Source organism: Mya arenaria, chromosome 7, assembly GCF_026914265.1.
Source record: "Mya arenaria isolate MELC-2E11 chromosome 7, ASM2691426v1".
NCBI classification, from domain to species: Eukaryota; Metazoa; Mollusca; class Bivalvia; order Myida; family Myidae; genus Mya; species Mya arenaria.
The window spans coordinates 29,962,005-29,986,073 of NC_069128.1; the positions used below are offsets into that span (position 1 = coordinate 29,962,005).

Below are 24,069 nucleotides of genomic sequence, written 5' to 3' on the forward strand. Positions count from 1 at the left end.
TAGATAATGATTAGTTAAAAGGACCTAATGTCAGTGTAAGATAATGATTAGTTAAAAGTACCTTATGTCAGTGTAAGATAATGATTAGTTAAAAGTACCTAATGTCAGTGTAAGATAATGATTAGTTAAAAGTACCTAATGTCAGTGTAAGATAATGATTAGTTAAAAGTACCTAATGTCAGTGTAAGATAATGATTAGTTAAAAGTACCTAATGTCAGTGTTAGATAATGATTAGTTAAAAGTACCTAATATCAGTGTTAGATAATGATTAGTTAAAAGTACCTAATTTCAGTGTTAGATAATGATTAGTTAAAAGTACCTAATGTCAGTGTAAGATAATGATTAGTTAAAAGTACCTAATTTCAGTGTTAGATAATGATTAGTTAAAATTACCTAATGTCAGTGTAAGATAATGATTAGTTAAAAGTACCTAATGTCAGTGTAAGATAATGATTAGTTAAAAGTACCTAATTTCAGTGTTAGATAATGATTAGTTAAAATTACCTAATTTCAGTGTTAGATAATGATTAGTTAAAAGTACCTAATTTCAGTGTAAGATAATGATTAGTTAAAAGTACCTAATGTCAGTGTTAGATAATGATTAGTTAAAAGTACCTTATGTCAGTGTAAGATAATGATTAGTTAAAAGTACCTAATGTCAGTGTAAGATAATGATTAGTTAAAAGTACCTAATGTCAGTGTAAGATAATGATTAGTTAAAAGTACCTAATGTCAGTGTAAGATAATGATTAGTTAAAAGTACCTAATGTCAGTGTTAGATAATGATTAGTTAAAAGTACCTAATATCAGTGTTAGATAATGATTAGTTAAAAGTACCTAATTTCAGTGTTAGATAATGATTAGTTAAAAGTACCTAATGTCAGTGTAAGATAATGATTAGTTAAAAGTTCCTAATGTCAGTGTAAGATAATGATTAGTTAAAAGTACCTAATGTCAGTGTTAGATAATGATCAGTTAAAAGTACCTAATGTCAGTGTTAGATAATGATTAGTTAAAAGGACCTAATGTCAGTGTTAGATAATGATTAGTTAAAAGTACCTTATTTCAGTGTTAGATAATGATCAGTTAAAAGTACCTAATGTCAGTGTTAGATAATGATCAGTTAAAAGGACCTAATGTCAGTGTAAGATAATGATTAGTTAAAAGTACCTAATGTCAGTGTTAGATAATGATCAGTTAAAAGTACCTAATTTCAGTGTTAGATAATGATCAGTTAAAAGTACCTAATGTCAGTGTTAGATAATGATTAGTTAAAAGTACCTAATGTCAGTGTAAGATAATGATTAGTTAAAAGTACCTAATGTCAGTGTAAGATAATGATTAGTTAAAAGTACCTAATGTCAGTGTAAGATAATGATTAGTTAAAAGTACCTAATGTCAGTGTAAGATAATGATTAGTTAAAAGTACCTAATGTCAGTGTAAGATAATGATTAGTTAAAAGTACCCAATGTCAGTGTTAGATAATGATTAGTTAAAAGTACCTAATGTCAGTGTAAGATAATGATTAGTTAAAAGTACCTAATGTCAGTGTAAGATAATGATTAGTTAAAAGTACCCAATGTCAGTGTTAGATAATGATTAGTTAAAAGTACCTAATGTCAGTGTAAGATAATGATTAGTTAAAAGTACCTAATGTCAGTGTAAGATAATGATTAGTTAAAAGTACCTAATTTCAGTGTTAGATAATGATTAGTTAAAAGTACCTAATTTCAGTGTTAGATAATGATTAGTTAAAAGTACCTAATGTCAGTGTTTGATAATGATTAGTTAAAAGTACCTAATGTCAGTGTAAGATAATGATTAGTTAAAAGTACCTAATGTCAGTGTAAAATAATGATTAGTTAAAAGGACCTAATGTCAGTGTAAGATAATGATTAGTTAAAAGGACCTAATGTCAGTGTAAGATAATGATTAGTTAAAAGTACCTAATGTCAGTGTTAGACAATGATTAGTTAAAAGTACCTTATGTCAGTGTAAGACAATGATTAGTTAAAAGTACCTAATGTCAGTGTAAGACAATGATTAGTTAAAAGTACCTAATGTCAGTGTTAGACAATGATTAGTTAAAAGTACCTAATGTCAGTGTAAGATAATGATTAGTTAAAAGTACCTAATGTCAGTGTAAGATAATGATTAGTTAAAAGTACCTAATGTCAGTGTAAGATAATGATTAGTTAAAAGTTCCTAATGTCAGTGTAAGATAATGATTAGTTAAAAGTACCTAATGTCAGTGTAAGATAATGATTAGTTAAAAGTACCTAATTTCAGTGTTAGATAATGATTAATTAAAAGTACCTAATGTCAGTGTTAGACAATGATTAGTTAAAAGTACCTAATGTCAGTGTAAGATAATGATTAGTTAAAAGTACCTAATGTCAGTGTAAGATAATGATTAGTTAAAAGTACCTAATGTCAGTGTAAGATAATGATTAGTTAAAAGTACCTAATGTCAGTGTAAGATAATGATTAGTTAAAAGTACCTAATTTCAGTGTAAGATAATGATTAGTTAAAAGTACCTAATGTCAGTGTAAGATAATGATTAGTTAAAAGTACCTAATGTCAGTGTAAGATAATGATTAGTTAAAAGTACCTAATTTCAGTGTAAGATAATGATTAGTTAAAAGTACCTTATGTCAGTGTTAGATAATGATTAGTTAAAAGTACCTTATGTCAGTGTAAGATAATCAGTTAAAAGTACCTCATGTCAGTGTAAGATAATGATTAGTTAAAAGTACCTAATTTCAGTGTAAGATAATGATTAGTTAAAAGTACCTTATGTCAGTGTTAGATAATGATTAGTTAAAAGTACCTTATGTCAGTGTTAGATAATCAGTTAAAAGTACCTAATGTCAGTGTAAGATAATGATTAGTTAAAAGTACCTAATTTCAGTGTAAGATAATGATTAGTTAAAAGTACCTTATGTCAGTGTTAGATAATGATTAGTTAAAAGTACCTAATGTCAGTGTTAGATAATGATTAGTTAAAAGTACCTAATTTCAGTGTAAGATAATGATTAGTTAAAAGTACCTTATGTCAGTGTAAGATAATCAGTTAAAAGTACCTAATGTCAGTGTAAGATAATGATTAGTTAAAAGTACCTAATTTCAGTGTAAGATAATGATTAGTTAAAAGTACCTTATGTCAGTGTTAGATAATGATTAGTTAAAAGTACCTAATTTCAGTGTAAGATAATGATTAGTTAAAAGTACCTTATGTCAGTGTTAGATAATGATTAGTTAAAAGTACCTTATGTCAGTGTTAGATAATGATTAGTTAAAAGTACCTAATGTCAATGTAAGATAATGATTAGTTAAAAGTACCTTATTTCAGTGTAAGATAATGATTAGTTAAAAATACCTAATGTCAGTGTAAGATAATCAGTTAAAAGTACCTAATTTCAGTGTTAGATATTGATTAGTTAAAAGTACCTAATTTCAGTGTTAGATAATGATTAGTTAAAAATACCTAATTTCAGTGTAAGATAATGATTAGTTAAAAGTACCTAATTTCAGTGTTAGATAATGATTAGTTAAAAGTACCTAATGTCAGTGTAAGACAATGATTAGTTAAAAGTACCTAATGTCAGTGTTAGACAATGATTAGTTAAAAGTACCTAATGTCAGTGTAAGATAATGATTAGTTAAAAGTACCTAATGTCAGTGTAAGATAATGATTAGTTAAAAGTACCTAATTTCAGTGTAAGATAATGATTAGTTAAAAGTACCTAATGTCAGTGTAAGATAATGATTAGTTAAAAGTACCTAATGTCAGTGTAAGATAATGATTAGTTAAAAGTACCTAATTTCAGTGTAAGATAATGATTAGTTAAAAGTACCTTATGTCAGTGTTAGATAATGATTAGTTAAAAGTACCTTATGTCAGTGTAAGATAATCAGTTAAAAGTACCTCATGTCAGTGTAAGATAATGATTAGTTAAAAGTACCTAATTTCAGTGTAAGATAATGATTAGTTAAAAGTACCTCATGTCAGTGTTAGATAATGATTAGTTAAAAGTACCTTATGTCAGTGTTAGATAATCAGTTAAAAGTACCTAATGTCAGTGTAAGATAATGATTAGTTAAAAGTACCTAATGTCAGTGTAAGATAATGATTAGTTAAAAGTTCCTAATGTCAGTGTAAGATAATGATTAGTTAAAAGTTCCTAATGTCAGTGTAAGATAATGATTAGTTAAAAGTACCTAATTTCAGTGTTAGATAATGATTAATTAAAAGTACCTAATGTCAGTGTTAGACAATGATTAGTTAAAAGTACCTAATGTCAGTGTAAGATAATGATTAGTTAAAAGTACCTAATGTCAGTGTAAGATAATGATTAGTTAAAAGTACCTAATGTCAGTGTAAGATAATGATTAGTTAAAAGTACCTAATGTCAGTGTAAGATAATGATTAGTTAAAAGTACCTAATTTCAGTGTAAGATAATGATTAGTTAAAAGTACCTAATGTCAGTGTAAGATAATGATTAGTTAAAAGTACCTGATGTCAGTGTAAGATAATGATTAGTTAAAAGTACCTAATTTCAGTGTAAGATAATGATTAGTTAAAAGTACCTTATGTCAGTGTTAGATAATGATTAGTTAAAAGTACCTTATGTCAGTGTAAGATAATCAGTTAAAAGTACCTCATGTCAGTGTAAGATAATGATTAGTTAAAAGTACCTAATTTCAGTGTAAGATAATGATTAGTTAAAAGTACCTTATGTCAGTGTTAGATAATGATTAGTTAAAAGTACCTTATGTCAGTGTTAGATAATCAGTTAAAAGTACCTAATGTCAGTGTAAGATAATGATTAGTTAAAAGTACCTAATTTCAGTGTAAGATAATGATTAGTTAAAAGTACCTTATGTCAGTGTTAGATAATGATTAGTTAAAAGTACCTAATGTCAGTGTTAGATAATGATTAGTTAAAAGTACCTAATTTCAGTGTAAGATAATGATTAGTTAAAAGTACCTTATGTCAGTGTAAGATAATCAGTTAAAAGTACCTAATGTCAGTGTAAGATAATGATTAGTTAAAAGTACCTAATTTCAGTGTAAGATAATGATTAGTTAAAAGTACCTTATGTCAGTGTTAGATAATGATTAGTTAAAAGTACCTAATTTCAGTGTAAGATAATGATTAGTTAAAAGTACCTTATGTCAGTGTTAGATAATGATTAGTTAAAAGTACCTTATGTCAGTGTTAGATAATGATTAGTTAAAAGTACCTAATGTCAATGTAAGATAATGATTAGTTAAAAGTACCTTATTTCAGTGTAAGATAATGATTAGTTAAAAGTACCTTATTTCAGTGTAAGATAATGATTAGTTAAAAGTACCTTATGTCAGTGTAAGATAATCAGTTAAAAGTACCTAATTTCAGTGTTAGATATTGATTAGTTAAAAGTACCTAATTTCAGTGTTATATAATGATTAGTTAAAAATACCTAATTTCAGTGTAAGATAATGATTAGTTAAAAGTACCTAATTTCAGTGTTAGATAATGATTAGTTAAAAGTACCTAATGTCAGTGTAAGATAATGATTAGTTAAAAGTACCTTATGTCAGTGTTAGATAATGATTAGTTAAAAGTACCTTATGTCAGTGTAAGATAATGATTAGTTAAAAGTACCTAATGTCAGTGTAAGATAATGATTAGTTAAAAGTACCTAATGTCAGTGTAAGATAATGATTAGTTAAAAGTACCTTATGTCAGTGTAAGACAATGATTAGTTAAAAGTACCTAATGTCAGTGTTAGACAATGATTAGTTAAAAGTACCTAATGTCAGTGTAAGATAATGATTAGTTAAAAGTACCTTATGTCAGTGTTAGATAATGATTAGTTAAAAGTACCTTATGTCAGTGTAAGATAATCAGTTAAAAGTACCTAATGTCAGTGTAAGATAATGATTAGTTAAAAGTACCTGTTTTCAGTGTAAGATAATGATTAGTTAAAAGTACCTAATGTCAGTGTAAGATAATGATTAGTTAAAAGTACCTTATGTCAGTGTTAGATAATGATTAGTTAAAAGTACCTTATGTCAGTGTTAGATAATGATTAGTTAAAAGTACCTAATTTCAGTGTAAGACAATGATTAGTTAAAAGTACCTAATGTCAGTGTTAGATAATGATTAGTTAAAAGTACCTTATGTCAGTGTAAGATAATAATTAGTTAAAAGTACCTAATGTCAGTGTAAGATAATGATTAGTTAAAAGTACCTAATGTCAATGTAAGATAATGATTAGTTAAAAGTACCTTATGTCAGTGTAAGATAATAATTAGTTAAAAGTACCTAATGTCAGTGTTAGATAATGATTAGTTAAAAGTACCTTATGTCAGTGTTAGATAATGATTAGTTAAAAGTACCTAATTTCAGTGTAAGATAATGATTAGTTAAAAGTACCTAATTTCAGTGTAAGATAATGATTAGTTAAAAGTACCTAATTTCAGTGTTAGATAATGATTAGTTAAAAGTACCTAATGTCAGTGTTAGATAATGATTAGTTAAAAGTACCTTATGTCAGTGTTAGATAATGATTAGTTAAAAGTACCTTATGTCAGTGTAAGATAATCAGTTAAAAGTACCTAATGTCAGCGTAAGATAATGATTAGTTAAAAGTACCTAATTTCAGTGTAAGATAATGATTAGTTAAAAGTACCTTATGTCAGTGTTAGATAATGATTAGTTAAAAGTACCTAATGTCAGTGTTAGATAATGATTAGTTAAAAGTACCTAATTTCAGTGTAAGATAATGATTAGTTAAAAGTACCTTATGTCAGTGTTAGATAATGATTAGTTAAAAGTACCTAATGTCAGTGTAAGATAATGATTAGTTAAAAGTACCTTATGTCAGTGTAAGATAATCAGTTAAAAGTACCTTATGTCAGTGTTAGATAAAGATTAGTTAAAAGTACCTAATTTCAGTGTAAGATAATGATTAGTTAAAAGTACCTTATGTCAGTGTAAGATAATCAGTTAAAAGTACCTTATGTCAGTGTTAGATAATGATTAGTTAAAAGTACCTAATTTCAGTGTAAGATAATGATTAGTTAAAAGTACCTTATGCCAGTGTAAGATAATCAGTTAAAAGTACCTAATTTCAGTGTTAGATAATGATTAGTTAAAAGTACCTAATTTCAGTGTTAGATAATGATTAGTTAAAAGTACCTTATGTCAGTGTAAGATAATGATTAGTTAAAAGTACCTAATTTCAGTGTAAGATAATGATTAGTTAAAAGTACCTAATGTCAGTGTTAGATAATGATTAGTTAAAAGTACCTAATTTCAGTGTAAGATAATGATTAGTTAAAAGTACCTAATGTCAGTGTTAGATAATGATTAGTTAAAAGTACCTTATGTCAGTGTTAGATAATGATTAGTTAAAAGTACCTTATGTCAGTGTTAGATAATGATTAGTTAAAAGTACCTTATGTCAGTGTTAGATAATGATTAGTTAAAAGTACCTAATTTCAGTGTAAGATAATGATTAGTTAAAAGTACCTAATTTCAGTGTAAGATAATGATTAGTTAAAAGTACCTTATGTCAGTGTTAGATAATGATTAGTTAAAAGTACCTAATTTCAGTGTAAGATAATGATTAGTTAAAAGTACCTAATTTCAGTGTAAGATAATGATTAGTTAAAAGTACCTTATGTCAGTGTAAGATAATCAGTTAAAAGTACCTAATTTCAGTGTTAGATAATGATTAGTTAAAAGTACCTAATGTCAGTGTTAGATAATGATTAGTTAAAAGTACCTAATGTCAGTGTAAGATAATGATTAGTTAAAAGTACCTAATGTCAGTGTAAGATAATGATTAGTTAAAAGTACCTAATGTCAGTGTTAGATAATGATTAGTTAAAAGTACCTAATTTCAGTGTTAGATAATGATTAGTTAAAAGTACCTAATTTCAGTGTTAGATAATGATTAGTTAAAAGTACCTTATGTCAGTGTAAGATAATTAGTTAAAAGTACCTAATTTCAGTGTTAGATAATGATTAGTTAAAAGTACCTAATGTCAGTGTAAGATAATCAGTTAAAAGTACCTAATGTCAGTGTTAGATAATGATTAGTTAAAAGTACCTAATTTCAGTGTAAGATAATGATTAGTTAAAAGTACCTTATGTCAGTGTAAGATAATCAGTTAAAAGTACCTAATTTCAGTGTTAGATAATGATTAGTTAAAAGTACCTAATGTCAGTGTAAGATAATGATTAGTTAAAAGTACCTAATGTCAGTGTAAGATAATGATTAGTTAAAAGTACCTAATGTCAATGTAAGATAATGATTAGTTAAAAGTACCTTATGTCAGTGTAAGATAATAATTAGTTAAAAGTACCTAATGTCAGTGTAAGATAATGATTAGTTAAAAGTACCTAATGTCAGTGTAAGATAATGATTAGTTAAAAGTACCTAATGTCAGTGTAAGATAATGATTAGTTAAAAGTACCTAATGTCAGTGTAAGATAATAATTAGTTAAAAGTACCTTATGTCAGTGTAAGATAATAATTAGTTAAAAATACCTAATTTCAGTGTAAGATAATGATTAGTTAAAAGTACCTAATTTCAGTGTAAGATAATGATTAGTTAAAAGTACCTAATGTCAGTGTAAGATAATGATTAGTTAAAAGTACCTAATGTCAGTGTAAGATAATGATTAGTTAAAAGTACCTAATGTCAGTGTAAGATAATGATTAGTTAAAAGTACCTAATTTCAGTGTTAGATAATGATTAGTTAAAAGTACCTTATGTCAGTGTAAGATAATTAGTTAAAAGTACCTTATGTCAGTGTTAGATAATGATTAGTTAAAAGTACCTAATTTCAGTGTAAGATAATGATTAGTTAAAAGTACCTTATGTCAGTGTAAGATAATCAGTTAAAAGTACCTAATTTCAGTGTTAGATAATGATTAGTTAAAAGTACCTAATTTCAGTGTTAGATAATGATTAGTTAAAAGTACCTAATTTCAGTGTAAGATAATGATTAGTTAAAAGTACCTTATGTCAGTGTAAGATAATCAGTTAAAAGTACCTTATGTCAGTGTTAGATAATGATTAGTTAAAAGTACCTAATGTCAGTGTAAGATAATGATTAGTTAAAAGTACCTTATGTCAGTGTTAGATAATGATCAGTTAAAAGTACCTAATTTCAGTGTTAGATAATGATTAGTTAAAAGTACCTAATGTCAGTGTAAGATAATGATTAGTTAAAAGTACCTAATGTCAGTGTTAGATAATGATCAGTTAAAAGTACCTAATTTCAGTGTTAGATAATGATTAGTTAAAAGTACCTAATGTCAGTGTAAGATAATGATTAGTTAAAAGTACCTAATGTCAGTGTAAGATAATGATTAGTTAAAAGTACCTAATGTCAGTGTAAGATAATGATTAGTTAAAAGTACCTAATGTCAGTGTAAGATAATGATTAGTTAAAAGTACCTAATGTCAATGTAAGATAATGATTAGTTAAAAGTACCTTATGTCAGTGTAAGATAATGATTAGTTAAAAGTACCTAATGTCAGTGTAAGATAATGATTAGTTAAAAGTACCTAATGTCAGTGTAAGATAATGATTAGTTAAAAGTACCTAATGTCAGTGTTAGATAATGATTAGTTAAAAGTACCTAATTTCAGTGTAAGATAATGATTAGTTGAAAGTACCTTATGTCAGTGTAAGATAATGATTAGTTAAAAGTACCTAATTTCAGTGTAAGATAATGATTAGTTAAAAGTACCTAATTTCAGTGTAAGATAATGATTAGTTGAAAGTACCTAATTTCAGTGTTAGATAATGATTAGTTAAAAGTACCTTATGTCAGTGTAAGATAATGATTAGTTAAAAGTACCTAATTTCAGTGTAAGATAATGATTAGTTAAAAGTACCTAATTTCAGTGTAAGATAATGATTAGTTGAAAGTACCTAATTTCAGTGTTAGATAATGATTAGTTAAAAGTACCTAATGTCAGTGTAAGATAATGATTAGTTAAAAGTACCTAATTTTAGTGTTAGATAATGATTAGTTAAAAGTACCTAATGTCAGTGTAAGATAATGATTAGTATAATGTACCTAATGTCAGTGTAAGATAATGATTAGTTAAAAGTACCTAATGTCAGTGTTAGATAATGATTAGTTAAAAGTACCTAATGTCAGTGTAAGATAATCAGTTAAAAGTACCTAATGTCAGTGTAAGATAATGATTAGTTAAAAGTACCTAATGTCAATGTAAGATAATGATTAGTTAAAAGTACCTAATGCCAATGTGAGATAATGATTAGTTAAAAGTACCTAATGTCAGTGTAAGTTAATGATCAGTTAAAAGTACCTAATGTCAATGTAAGATAATGATAAGTTAAAAGTACCTAATGTCAGTGTAAGATAATGATTAGTTAAAAGTACATAATTTCAGTGTAAGTTAATGATTAGTTAAAATTACCTAATGTCAGTGTTAGATAATGATTAGTTAAAAGTACCTAATGTCAGTGTAAGATAATGATTAGTTAAAAGTACCTAATGTCAGTGTAAGATAATGATTAGTTAAAAGTACATAATTTCAGTGTTAGTTAATGATTAGTTAAAATTACCTAATGTCAGTGTAAGATAATGATTAGTTAAAAGTACCTAATGTCAGTGTAAGATAATGATAAGTTAAGATAACATTATATAAATGCACATTATGTCAGTATAAGATACACTCGTCGTTAGGGAGGTTGTGTTTTATGGTCGTAGTCTAACTGAGAACAGCGGACGTACGTTTACACAATATATGCAGAAGTAAATCATTTAGCTTATACTTAAAATTATGACAAACATGAACTCGCCCTTGCTATTTGTTTTCAGAACGGGACGTCCTTGTGTGAGCGGGAGACTTGCCCCCATCTCTCGTGCGCTAAGGAACAACGACTTTCGGTCCCCGGGTCGTGCTGTCAGGCCTGTCCGAAGAAGAAACAATGCTTATACGAGGGGGTCTTTTATGCGGTAAGCATTTTTTAAAGATGCACTCTTACTACCAAGTAAGATTTACCAAAATTAATAGAATTGTTTTTTTATACCAAAAAGGATGAATAATTGTCGAAAACAATGGTTCTTATGAAGGATACCGAGATTAATTTGAAAGAAAGGTGCAGAAAACACGGTATTTCTACCTTATGAGACTACAATATATCACAGTAAATCTTTTGGCACTCACCAATATTTTTGCTTTATCAGCTATCAAATACACGGTTACATTCTTATTATCAGTAATTATTATTTTCCATAGATGTATTATTTAGTAAGAAGTTAAAGGTTTACCACTTAAAAGTTATGTTTGTTATACATGTGTATGTATTGATTTTGAAGGAGTGCCATTTTAATTATTAATAATTTTGTCTATTGTATTAAATGTGCTAGTGCCGCATACATTTATACTCTACTCATGAACGCTACAATTGTAAATTCAAACAGCAGTAAGTAATATTAAATAAATTCACATCATATAAATTTATATTATCATTCGTTTATTTCATCATCTATAAACCACTAAACGCATGTCCAAATATTTTATTTATAGGCGTATGTAGGCGGTATTCACATGCTTCCTGCAATCTCACAATAATTATTGTTTAAATGCTCCCATTTGAGCGTACTCGAAGCCAGAACTCATACCGCGCCATGAATTATGCGGTGTTTTTCTTTTTAATTTGGCCCACAGTGTAAAATAAATCTACGATGTTAAGACAGGCGCGCAACTAATACAAACATATGATTCGTTTATAATTCCTTAAGGAAGCCGATCCATAGTAGATGAATTGACTATGCCGGAAAATCATTTGTAAAATATTTGTTTTAGTTGAAGTTGCTAGCACATTATTTGTTGGGTAAGACTTTTGAAGCGCTCGTGTTTAAAGAGGTCGTATATATTAACACTTAAAAGATGCATACAAAAATATACAGTCTAAACTCGCTATGTCGAAGTTCGAACTCTATAAGTTCGATGTTCTGGTTATGTCGAACATTTTTTCGAATATGTTTGATTAAAGGCCTAGGTTAAGTAATGTTTGTCATGATAATGCCCTGCTGTGCATTTCCTGCTTATTGCACTGGTGTCACAGTAGGGGCCAATTTCCTGTGTATTCGCTTATTGGCTCAGGGCCATTTAGGGTCCATTTCTATGATGAAACTTCTAAAACTGCACAGCAGGATACTCAGATTGGAGATCTGCTAAGAGGGATCAAGGCGAGTAGATTAAAATCAATAAACAGAGGTTGTTTTTTGCGGGGGAAGGGCACTAATAGAAGGCTTAAACTAGGCCTTAAAGTTCGACATGTTTTCTATGTCGGTTATATCGAATTTTTGTTATCTCGAAGTATTTCACGAGGTTCCGCCGACTTCGACATATGACTTGTGACTGTATTAATTTTAATGCATTTTTATCAACTCTTTTGACTTCAAAGATCAAAACGAAAAAAACAACAACAACATTTTAATTTCGGTACAAATAAAGACGTATTAGCGATGTATTGACACTTTTTATCAGGGGAAATTTATGGCCACGTAGCTATTAATTGAAAAAATACCATTTATAAAGGCTAATACGTTTCTATCTATTCACAAATCATATGGTTTTTTTTTGTTTCTAGCTCACCTGTCACATAGTGACAAGGTGAGCTTTTGTGATCACAATTTGTCCGGCGTCCGTCCTCCGTCCGTCGTCCGTCCGTAAACTTTTACTTTAAACGACATCTCCTCATAAACCGCTTAGCCAATTTCATCCAAACTTCACAGGAATGTTCCTTGGGTGGTCCCCTTTGAAAATTGTTCAAAGAATTGAATTCCATGCAGAACTCTGGTTGCCATGGTAATGGAAAGGAAAAACTTTAAAAATCTTCTTCTCCCAAACCACAAGGCTTAGGCCGTTGATATATGGTAGGTAGGATCACCAAATGGTCCTCTACCAAGATTGTTCAAATTATGGCCCTTGGGTCAAAATTGGCCCCACCCCGGGGGTCATGGGTTTTCTCTATATGTTTATAGTTATACTTCAAAAATCTTCTCCTCTGAACTTACTTGGCCTAGAGCTTAGATATTTGTCATGATTCATCGTCTAGTGGACCTCTACAAAGTTTGGTCAAATTATGGCCCTGGGGTCAAAATTGGCCCCGCCCCGGGGGGTCATGGGTTGCTCTATATGTTTATAGTTATACTTCAAAAATCTTCTCCTCTGAACTTACTTGGACTAGAGCTTAGATATTTGGCATGATTCATCGTCAAGTGGACCTCTACAAAGATTGATCAAATAATGGCCTTGGGGTCAAAATTGGCCCCGCCCCGGGGGGTTAGGGTATTCTCTATATGTTTATAGTGAAAACTTCAAAAATCTTCTCCTTTGAACTTACTTGGGCTAGAGCTTAGATATTTGGCATGATTCATCGTCAAGTGGACCTCTACAAAGATTGTTCAAATTATGGCCTTGGGGTCAAAATTGGCTCCGCCCCGGGGGTCATGGGTATACTTGATATGTTTATAGTTAAGACTTCAAAAATCTTCTCCTCTTAACTTACTTGGACCAGAGCTTAGATATTTGGCATGATTCATCGTCTAGTGGACCTCTACAAAGATTGTTCAAATAATGGCCTTGTGGTCAAAATTGGCCCCGCCCCTGGGTGGTCATGGGTTTTCTCTATATGTTTAGATTAAAAAAAAAATCAAAAATCTCCTCTGAACTTACGTTGCTTAGAGCTTAGATATTTGGCTTGACTCATCGTCTAGTGGACCTCTACAAAGATTTTTCAAATTATGGCCTTGGGGTCAAAATTGGCCCCGCCCAGTGGGGTTAGGGTATTCTCTATATGTTTATAGTTAAAACTTCAAAAATCTTTTCCTCTGAACTTACTTGGACTAGAGCTTAGATATTTGGCATTATTCGTCGTCTAGTAGACCTCTACAAAGATTGTTCAAATTATGGCCGTGGGGTCAAAATTGGCCCCACCCCCTTCGGGGGTCATGGGTTTTCTCTATATGTTTATAGTGAAAACTTCAAAAATCATCTCCTCTGAACTTACGTGGCTTAGAGCTTAGATATTTGGCATGATTCATCGTCTAGTGGACCTCTACAAAGTTTGTTCAAATTATGGCCCTGGGGTCAAAATTGGCCACACCCCGGGGCTGATGGGTTTTCTCTATATGTGTTATAGTGAAAACTTAAAAAATCTTCTCCGAACTCACAAAGACAAGTAACGTCTTAATTTAAACTGGATAACATATTTAGTACACATACCAATTTTCAATATGGGCCACATACAACAATTAATAACAAATATACATATATAGATACAGACGTAAAATCAAGTAGTGACAAGAGCTTAGATATTTGGCATGATATATCATCTAGTTGACTTGTACCAATATTGTTCAATCTTTGGCCCTGGGGTCAAAAAATGGCCCCACCCGGGCGGTCATGGGTTTCCTTATATATGTATATGATGAAAACTTATAAAATCTTCTTCTCCGAAACCAAAAGGCGAAGGCCTTAGATATTTGGTATGAAGCATTGTTTATCGGACCACTATTAAGATTGTTCAAACTTTAGCCCTGGGGTCAAAATTGGCCACGCCCCGAGTTCATAGGCTTAGGTTTTCAATATTTTTATATAGTCTTACATAATAAAACTTTAAAAATCCTCTTCTCCAAAATATAAGACCTAGAGCTTCCATATTTGGTATATAGTGATACCTAGTGGACCTACATCAAAGGTATTCAAATTATTGTCCCGGGGTCAAATTGGCCTTGCTCAGGGGTCATTTGTTTTTACATTGTCTTGTCACTTAAACATCTTTTCCTCTGAAAGTAAAGGTCAGAATGACTCCATACTTGATATATAGCATCCTTACATGGTCCTCTCTCAACTTTGTTCAAATGGTTTTGTTTGGCCACTTTTAGGGGTCACCAGAGCATAGAAAAACCTTTAAAACAACTTGATCTTATTAACTGCTTGATGGATCTTCAAGTCTGAAGCATCCTAGCATGGGCCTCTGTCAGGTCTTTTCAAATAATTTTGTTTGGCCCCTTTTAAGGGCCACCAGAGCTAAATTTAGTAAAAAAACTTAACATTTTCTTCGCATGAACCCCTTGATAGATCTTCAGCAAATTTGGTTTGAAGTGTCCTTGCATGGACCTCTCTGAAATTTGTTCACATAATTTTGTTTGTCCCGGTTGCCATGGCAACCTAAAGGAAAATGTTAACAATTGGTTATAATCATCTTCTTCTCCTAAACCGCTTTGACAATTTTGATGAAACTTCATAGGAATGATCCTTGGTTGGTGCTTTTTCAAAATTGTTCAAAGAAATTAATTCCATGTAGAACTCTGGTTGACATGGCAACCTAAAGGAAAAGTGTCAACAATTGGTTACAATCATCTTCTTCTCCTAAACCGCTTGGACAATTATGATGAAACTTCATAGGAATGATCCTTGGTTGGTGCTTTTTCAAAATTGTTCAAAAAATAATAATTCCATGCAGAACTCTGGTTGCCATGGCAACCTGAAGGAAAATATAGGCTGTCGTGTCCGTGCTGTGACTTACTCTTATATGGACAGATTTTAAAATGACTTGCCATATGTTTTCGACATACCAAGACAACGTGTCGTGTGCAAGACCCATGTCCCTACCTCTAAGGTGAAAGATGCACTAAGTGTTTATTCACAATGGAATGCTGAATATGAGGACATAAAGAGTGTTGGCTGTCATTTAGTATGATTTTTTTTCTATGCTCAGTTTAATTAAATTTAATATAACTTGCAATATGTATTTGACACATAAAGGCAAGATAAACTTTTTATGTACTTGTTCATAGATCAATGTCACATTGGGGGGCATTTGTCACATACTTTGACAGCTCTTGTCCAATATTCTTTGAGAAACAAGCTATATTAATAACAAAGGTTAAACTCTTTTACTCAGGTGAGCGATTTAGGGCCATCATGGCCCTCTTGTTTTTTTTTGTTTTGACCATTAAAGTCAAATGAGTTAACCATAATAATGCATTAAAATTAATATGTTGTTTTTTTAATGTTTCAGTGTAACCCTATATTGTGCTCCTTTAACTTCAAATACTCGGGTTAATAGTACAGTAACTTTGACTTAATTAACAATAAAACAGTCAGCACAAAAAATGCTTTCATAATAATGATATCATATGACGTCACATATGACGTCAATTGACATCAATATGCACTGCTTTGTTATTGACAATGGAACTTTATGCTGAATAAGTTTTATAAGGTTGGAATACCTTAAATGATTGGTCGTTCAGATTTGTTCTCGTGTGAACGATGTACAGTAAATACTAAATATTCATTTCATCCACGCATAGATACAAACAGCTATTCATCAGTAATTTGGGAAAACAATTTAGGTTAAAAAAGTTTAAAGCTGCACTCTCACAGACTGACCGTTTTCTTGGATTGAGCATTTTTTTGCGTTATGTCTGGAAATCAGTGCTACAAGACTGCTAAATAAAGATCAGATCACATGTTTTCCTATTTACTGGCGAGAATTGATGTTTTATGGCTAAAAGTGTTACAAGCGCTTTCAGAAAAATGATATTTCGATAGTTTCCCAAACAGTTGAGATCTGTTCTATTGTGAGTTATCTTATATTGAAGGCATTGGTACCAAAAATCAGCTGATTCTGAGACCAAAACTAAAAAAAAACTTTCAAAAATGTAAATCTGTGAGAGTTCGGCTTCTAAAGTTGATTTTAAACTAGATAATACGTACTTCTGTCTGAACGTTTGTCAGCATTCGATGAGTAAAATTTGTTCATTTAATTTATAGATCAGTATTTTGTTGGCAGTCTGGTGCACGTCGCACAACATTCTAAACTGATATCAGAATATTGTTTTTACAACAAAAAATATTTGCACCGGGCTCGGAAAATAGTGCTACATGTATGTATATGTATACTACATTATCCCCACACTTACAATAAACATATAACATGAAACCAACAGTACATACATGTACTTAATAACCAAACAATGACGTCACAATTCAAAATACGACGTCATAACTACAAAATGGTCGGCAGTTGAAGCTAGACACAATTATCATACACATCACCTTTGCAATTGTTTATTTTGTCCAAAAAAAAGAAGTAACACAAGACGACGACACAAAATGCACTCGTAACAAACATAACCGGCAAAAGAAAGACACTAGGAAAACAAAAAAAAACTCACATAGCTTGAATCTAAATAGGACACAAAGCAAATATTGCACTTGTTACAGATACATAACGCCACATATCACTAATGACGTCACAACTACCTTAATTTTACAGGACGCTCAGCAGTGGAAGCCGGACACGTGCAAAGTGTGTGATTGTGATAACGGGGTCACACACTGCCAGACCCAACACTGTAACAACGCCCTCTGGTGTCCGCAGGGGTATACATTGCAGTTCGATGATAAAGAGTGTTGCCCAACATGTATAGAGAGTAAGTAGAAATTCATTTGTGACGAGTACACTATCAATACTAAAGAAATTGCAAGAAATTGGGTGCACGTGTACTTTAACGTGTAGCTACACATATGTGTAAAAGTTGAGTTAAGAATTGACATACGATTATTATCTTACACTTGATCTTGTAGGGTCGATTGTACTCCCATGAATCAATCTCCTCATTCTATTCTACATATCATTTTAAATTCGTAAAATGTACACTTACTTGGATGACATAGTGCATCAAAAAGGTCAAATAAGTCCACAAGCACACGTACCCGTACAAGTACCAGTACCCGTACAAGCACATGTTCCCGTACAACCACACGTACCCGTACAAGTACTCGCAACCGTACAATCACATGTTCCCATACAAATACACTTACCAGTACAAGCACACGTACCCGTACAAATACACTTACCAGTACAACCACACGTACCCGTACAAGTACCAGTACCCGTACAAGCACATGTTCCCATACAAATACACTTACCAGTACAAGCACACGTACCCGTATACAAGTAGTGTTTTGCAACCTCTATATCATCGAATAGTTCACTTATTTTAAGCATACATTTAAAGGACAGATTTATGTTTACATACAGCCATACAATGATAAACATTCCTTGTTTGCGACAAATGACAAACCATTAGTGAATGTACGAGTATCTGACACATGAATTTGAAATCATATTGATGTATGCATTCTGAGTAGCACTTATTACGTGATTAAACCCCGAATAGACTCATCTCTATATGTTTTACATTTATACTGGTTGTAACGATTTTGTTATGGTAGTGAGATCTGGGGGCAGATCCATTCAGCTGTTTTGAATATGTTCAAATTTTATTTATTTCAGCTCGGGCCGTGTGTACTGTTTACGGAGATCCACATTACAAAACATTCGATGGAAAACTTTACAATTTTCAGGGACCATGTAAATACATTTTAACTGAAGACTGTCTAAAGAAATCATTTTCCGTACGGGTACGAAATGACGCCAAAACTAGCAGTAGTTTTACATGGACAAAAACTGTAGTGATATTTATAGAAGGTGTTAAAATTCATTTATTACAACGATTACGGGTAAAGGTGAATAGAAAACGCGTTTATTTACCGTATAAACACAATGAAATTCCTGCTTTTACAATCATACAAACGGGTCACACTGTAGTTTTAAACTGGTCACGTGAGTTAATGGTCACGTGGGACGGTGACAGTTTTGTGGAAGTGTCAATTTCAAGTAGATATAAACGGAAATTGTGTGGATTATGTGGGAATTTTAACGGCCTTCAATTTGACGATTTCACGGGCAAAGATGGCCGCCAATATATGACCGGTGAGGAATTTGGTGAAACGTGGAGATATGGGAGTCGAAGCGCGTGCGTAATAAGACCGGAAGTGACGTCAGAATCTCAGTGTTTGAACGATACAGTGGCCAGTGTACGAGCAAAGAGGGAATGCAGTTTCCTGCTCGGTTCAGTCTTTCATAGATGTAGACGCGTTGTAGATGTCCGTCCATATTATAGGTATTTTAAATGCATTTACGAATAATGATGACTCTAAACATCATCTTTAAAATGATTTTAGTAAAAGAAATACAAAATACTTCTCAATAAGAAATTAAACTGTTTTTTTTTGTTTTGTTTTGCTGTTAACAATGTCTCACAGTTTTTGTAATTACACAAGTATTTTGTGCAAAACTCTTTTTGAATTGTCGTTTTTTTTCTTGAACAATTATATTAAATGATATTCAAAATGAACGTGTTTAAACTTCACTTCACTTATACTCATAGAATACAAGTTATCAAATGTTTATTAAAAATTAATAACAAATAATAAATTGATACCATAATATTTAAACATTCACCAATCATTTAAAAAAATGCGTTTTAAGCTATTTAATACGGTAACAATCTTCTTATTAGTAATTTATTTTCCATAAATGCATTATTAAGTAAGTAGTTAAAGGTTTACCAGTCAAAATTTATGTTTGTAATACATGCGTATGTATTGATTTTAAGTAAGAGTGCCACTCTAAAAGAACACATCTAATCAATTTTTTGTTTCCAGTTCCTGTTTAACTGACACTTGCGAGTGTCCGCAAACCAAGCGATGCGAGTGCGAGGCTTTCCGCGCATACGGCCGCACATGCGCACAACACGGTATGGAAATAGACTGGGAGCCGGTTGCACCGTGTGCAGGTTTGTTCCTTCAATTATATTCCATTGTATTGATTTAAACTGGTGGCAACACGATATGATTGTGTCTCTGTATATGAACACTCTAATTCACTGTGTTTTCCCGGTATGATTGTTTAGTGTCGATTTTAATATAGAAAGCGCCCCAAAACAAGATAAGTTCCGTAAAATATTTAAAGGCAACCAAATACAGTCGAAACTCGCTATGTCGAACTCCGTTATCTCGATGGTATGGCATGTCGATTTTTTTTAAAATGTTGAGTTGAGTAAGACATGTGTTGTATGTCGGTTATATCAAATTTGCGTTATCTCGAAGTATTTGCCAAAGTCTCACTGACTTCGACATATCGAGTTTTGACAGTTCTAACGTATCAGGGGAGGGGGTTTATTTCAAAGTCGTAATAAGCTAAATGCAAATATACGCAACATAAAAATGATTGGATAACAGTTTTCAAATTATTTTAATTGAAGTTATAAAGTGATAAAAATATGAAAACTTATGATTAAAAATCATTTTGCGGAGTTATATCATGGCGGTACTTGGAACAATGGAATAAGATGCCCGTTTTTGTTGAAAATTAAGCCTTGTTTGAATTACATCTTGAATGTCCTTCTGTTTAACATTGTAATATACGTTTGTTTGTTTTTTCAGCGGAAAGAAAATGTCCAGTCGGTTCTAAGTTCAAGAAGTGCGCAACACCCTGTCCCAAAACTTGTGAAAACTACAACAAAATCGAGCCCTGCCTCAAGCCATGCATAAAAGGATGCCAGTGTCGGTCTGGACTTGTTCTACACAACAATGCATGTATACCTCCTGCAAGTTGCCCCGCCCGCTGACCAATCTACAACATTTAGCCGGGTTGTGCACGATATTTATTATAAACCACCAGTCAGTTGTATTGGCTGGTGACAAGTCTATAAATAGAAGGGTTCTTCACGATCATGTTCAAGTTTTGCAACTCGCCTGTCATGTTCGGCGACAAGTCTAAAACAGTTGGATGGATTCTATTACGTCGGCTTGTAACCAGTATATAATTAATTGGACTGGTTGTTGACTATTACATGTGTACAATGTAATTCAACTTTTTGCCTAAGTGGCCAGTCTAGCCGGAATGGATTTTGTTTTTAACGTATATTTATTTATATTGTTTTTACATTTAACTGTATTTTACATATCTTGGTTAGGCAATCGGAAGCTAAGAAAAACACAATCAAAAAATCTTTGATCCCACATGCCCTTGTGAAGGCGCATCATTTTAAAGCTGTATTCTCACAAATTTGTGAGTGACGATATTTTTCTTGGTACACATGTAGATTTAATGATCCCAACGTGCATATCGTTAGCATGCGAATTCTACGCTTCTAGATTAATTTAATGCCTGTCAAACTTATCTTATGCAAAACCACTTTGAAAAGAATCCACATATTGAATCTCAATATGTCTTTATTGTACGCCCAATATCTGCTATACCGGTGATAGTGAAATATATTTCATTTTTTCAATCACGAAATTGTTTATTTTTGACATTCAGTCGAACCTTGTCGGCTCGAACTCGCTTAGCTCGAATACCTTGTTGGATCGAACTAGATGAATAAGACAGATTTCTTTTAACTGTGGTGAACATTACCGCTTGGCTCGAATTTTCGTTGTATATGAGTTCGAGAAAACGAGGTTCGACTGTATAATATCATTGTTTGTTAATTATCCATTCTATAGGGCATTTTGTTATTTTCAGAACTATGTTATCATGAATCTGACGTTTGATTGTCAAACAGTGACAATAGTTATCATACATATGGCTTCAAAGGGTTTTACCCTATAAACGTGAGAAAATCCCTTTAACTCTATAGTGAGGAATTAGCCCGATCATTTCAGTGTTTATAAAAATGAGAAAATACCCAAATATTACGGTATTCAGTCAAATGAGGTAATACCTCATTGTTCTTCCAAATAAGGATATACCCGATCATTTCAGTGTTTATAAAAATGAGAAAATACCCAATCATTTCAGTCTTTATAAACATGAGAAAATACCCAATCATTTCAAGGTTCTTCCAAATAAGGGTATGCCCAATCATTGCAGTGCTCATTCAAATGAGGATAAACCCAATCACTTCAGTTTTGATTCAAATAAAGGTATACCCAATCATTTCATTTTGATTCAAATAACGGTATACCCAATCATTTCAGTTTTCATTCAAATGAGGATATACCCAATAATTTCAGTTTACATTCAAAGAGGATATACCCAATCACTTCAGTTTTCATTCAATTGAGGATATTCCAAATCATTTCAGTTTTCATTCAATTGGGGGTATACCCAATCTTTTCAAGATTCTTCCAAATGAGGAAATACCCAATCATTTCAGTGCTCATCAAATCCATCTTGTCTTTCCTAATAATTGGCCAGTTTGTTTTTAATGTGTATGTTAAGCTTTATATGTTTCTTATGTGTATGGAGGCGGAATAAGGCAGTAGACAGGCTGCGAAAGATGACGTGTATGTGTACCTGTTTGTGTAACTGTATGCGTATCTGTATGTGAACACGTCCATGTAAAAGTTGCCATTGGGTTTAAAATTCATTTTAATTGCCAGCTGACTGATTATCGCATAATCGCTTTCCTTCATTCGGAAATCCTCGGCCATTTTCCATCGAAAACAACCACGTAAGAACATGGACGTTTTCAATATAGAATATGTTTTAACTACGCTGCAAGTAGGTCGTGTAGAAATTTCAATAAAGCAGTTAAACTTTAAGACTTTATTCTAGGGAATCTTAATTCTTTATGCTATAATTCACTTTATTGGCAATTAATTTTAACTTGTATACAACATACACGTTATTAAAAAAAAATAAAAACTACTTCTACCGATGGTGCGGCATACATCCGAGGTTGTTAGACGTATTACACATACCTGGATGACGTAGTACACAAAAAGTAGCCCACACATACACGTTCCCGTACAAGTAATGTTTCTCGCCTCTCATTTTTACTCCTATTTCGCGTATATCTGAAGATGTTTGTTTTCGAAGATAAAGACGATGAATTCCGTGTATACCATCGTGTATGTTATTAGGCATATGGATTTTAGTATTTGTGTTATTGGTGTGACAAAGGTTTCCAAAGTACAATTTATCTTTTTGTTTTGTTTTACCAAGCATTCATCATTGACAAAAAAGTTTGATTAGGTAGTTAGTTCCCTCAAACACTTCTACAAGCCTGTTTCCAAACTAATGTTTTGACAGTGCTTCGTAAGGCGGTGGTTTTGTGAAAAGGTTTGTCGAAGTGTTTTCAAAAATTAAGCTCTCAATCAAAGTCTGGTAAAGACCGAAGGCTGGGCTCCGTAAGCGGTGTAGACTGCGCTTCGTTTCATTCAAAATGGTGTAGAAATAGTAAAGTTATCCTTGTTTAAAGTCTATATTCAAAGCAAGATAATTATTGCCTTCCGACGTAACATTTATGACGTAATTTATCACGTGGTTTACATGTATATCGTTTAAGATTAACATTATAACAACAAATCAAAAGTAGAAATAAATACATGTACTTTATCCTTGAACTTTTGTCATTTTGTTGTGATTATATTTTTGAAACACATCTTAAAAGCTGCACTCTCACAGATTAACCGTTTTGAGAACATTTTTATTTTCCGTCTGGGAATGAACCAATCTTTGCGTAAATATCTGGAAACCAGTTATATAAGACTGGTGGCAAAATATCAGACCACAGTTTTTGATAATTACGTTCGAAAATTGAAGTTTTTTGGCTAAAAGCGTTACTTACGCCTTTACAAAAAATGAGTTTTTCGGCATAAAACAACAATATTCGCACGTAAATATGGAAAATTGCGACCTGATACTTTGTCGACACTCCTATATCACTGGTTCTCAGACATTTACGCAAAAATTGGCTCATTCTTAGACAAAAATAAAAAGGTTGTCAAAATGAGCCATCTGTGAGAGTGCAGCTTTAAATAATTAAAAGTATATATTTTCATCAAAAAATATTTATTTTAATTCCATGTATGTGTTTTTTTCATGACTATTTTCTTAGCATGTTGTTTTATTTTGTAATTGTATGTACATGTACATAGATATTTCTTATTTATTTTAATTTTTTCTCAGTTTTACTTTCGAGATAATTCCATAAATTTTGTTTTATTATGATCAGTTTATGTGCCATGAAAAAATAAAGAAAAATCAACTGCACGTGTTCTTCGTTTTTAATTGCCCAAATTTGGAATATGTTTCTTTGACATCATTATCATTTTATCATAAATAGTGAAGCCATTATGAAATGACGTCATTATTCATCTTGGATAAATCTTGTGTAATAACATTTGACGTGATGTC

General features: G+C 31.5%; 1 protein-coding gene across 5 annotated transcripts in view; it reads left to right on the forward strand.

Annotated features, from left to right (window-relative positions):
* The window catches only part of LOC128241408 (BMP-binding endothelial regulator protein-like), a 76,219-nt gene extending 52,371 nt beyond the window's left edge, over positions 1-23,848 (forward strand). For all 5 annotated transcript variants that reach the window (XM_052958327.1, XM_052958323.1, XM_052958325.1 and 2 more), the window contains exons 11-15: positions 10,868-11,005; positions 17,350-17,506; positions 18,373-19,042; positions 19,587-19,717; positions 20,367-23,848. In XM_052958327.1, the coding sequence (XP_052814287.1) occupies positions 10,868-11,005; positions 17,350-17,506; positions 18,373-19,042; positions 19,587-19,717; positions 20,367-20,551 (1,281 nt within the window). In that variant the 3' untranslated portion in view covers positions 20,552-23,848. The remainder of the gene's footprint in view (positions 1-10,867; positions 11,006-17,349; positions 17,507-18,372; positions 19,043-19,586; positions 19,718-20,366) is intronic.
* Positions 23,849-24,069: the final 221 nt, after the last annotated feature.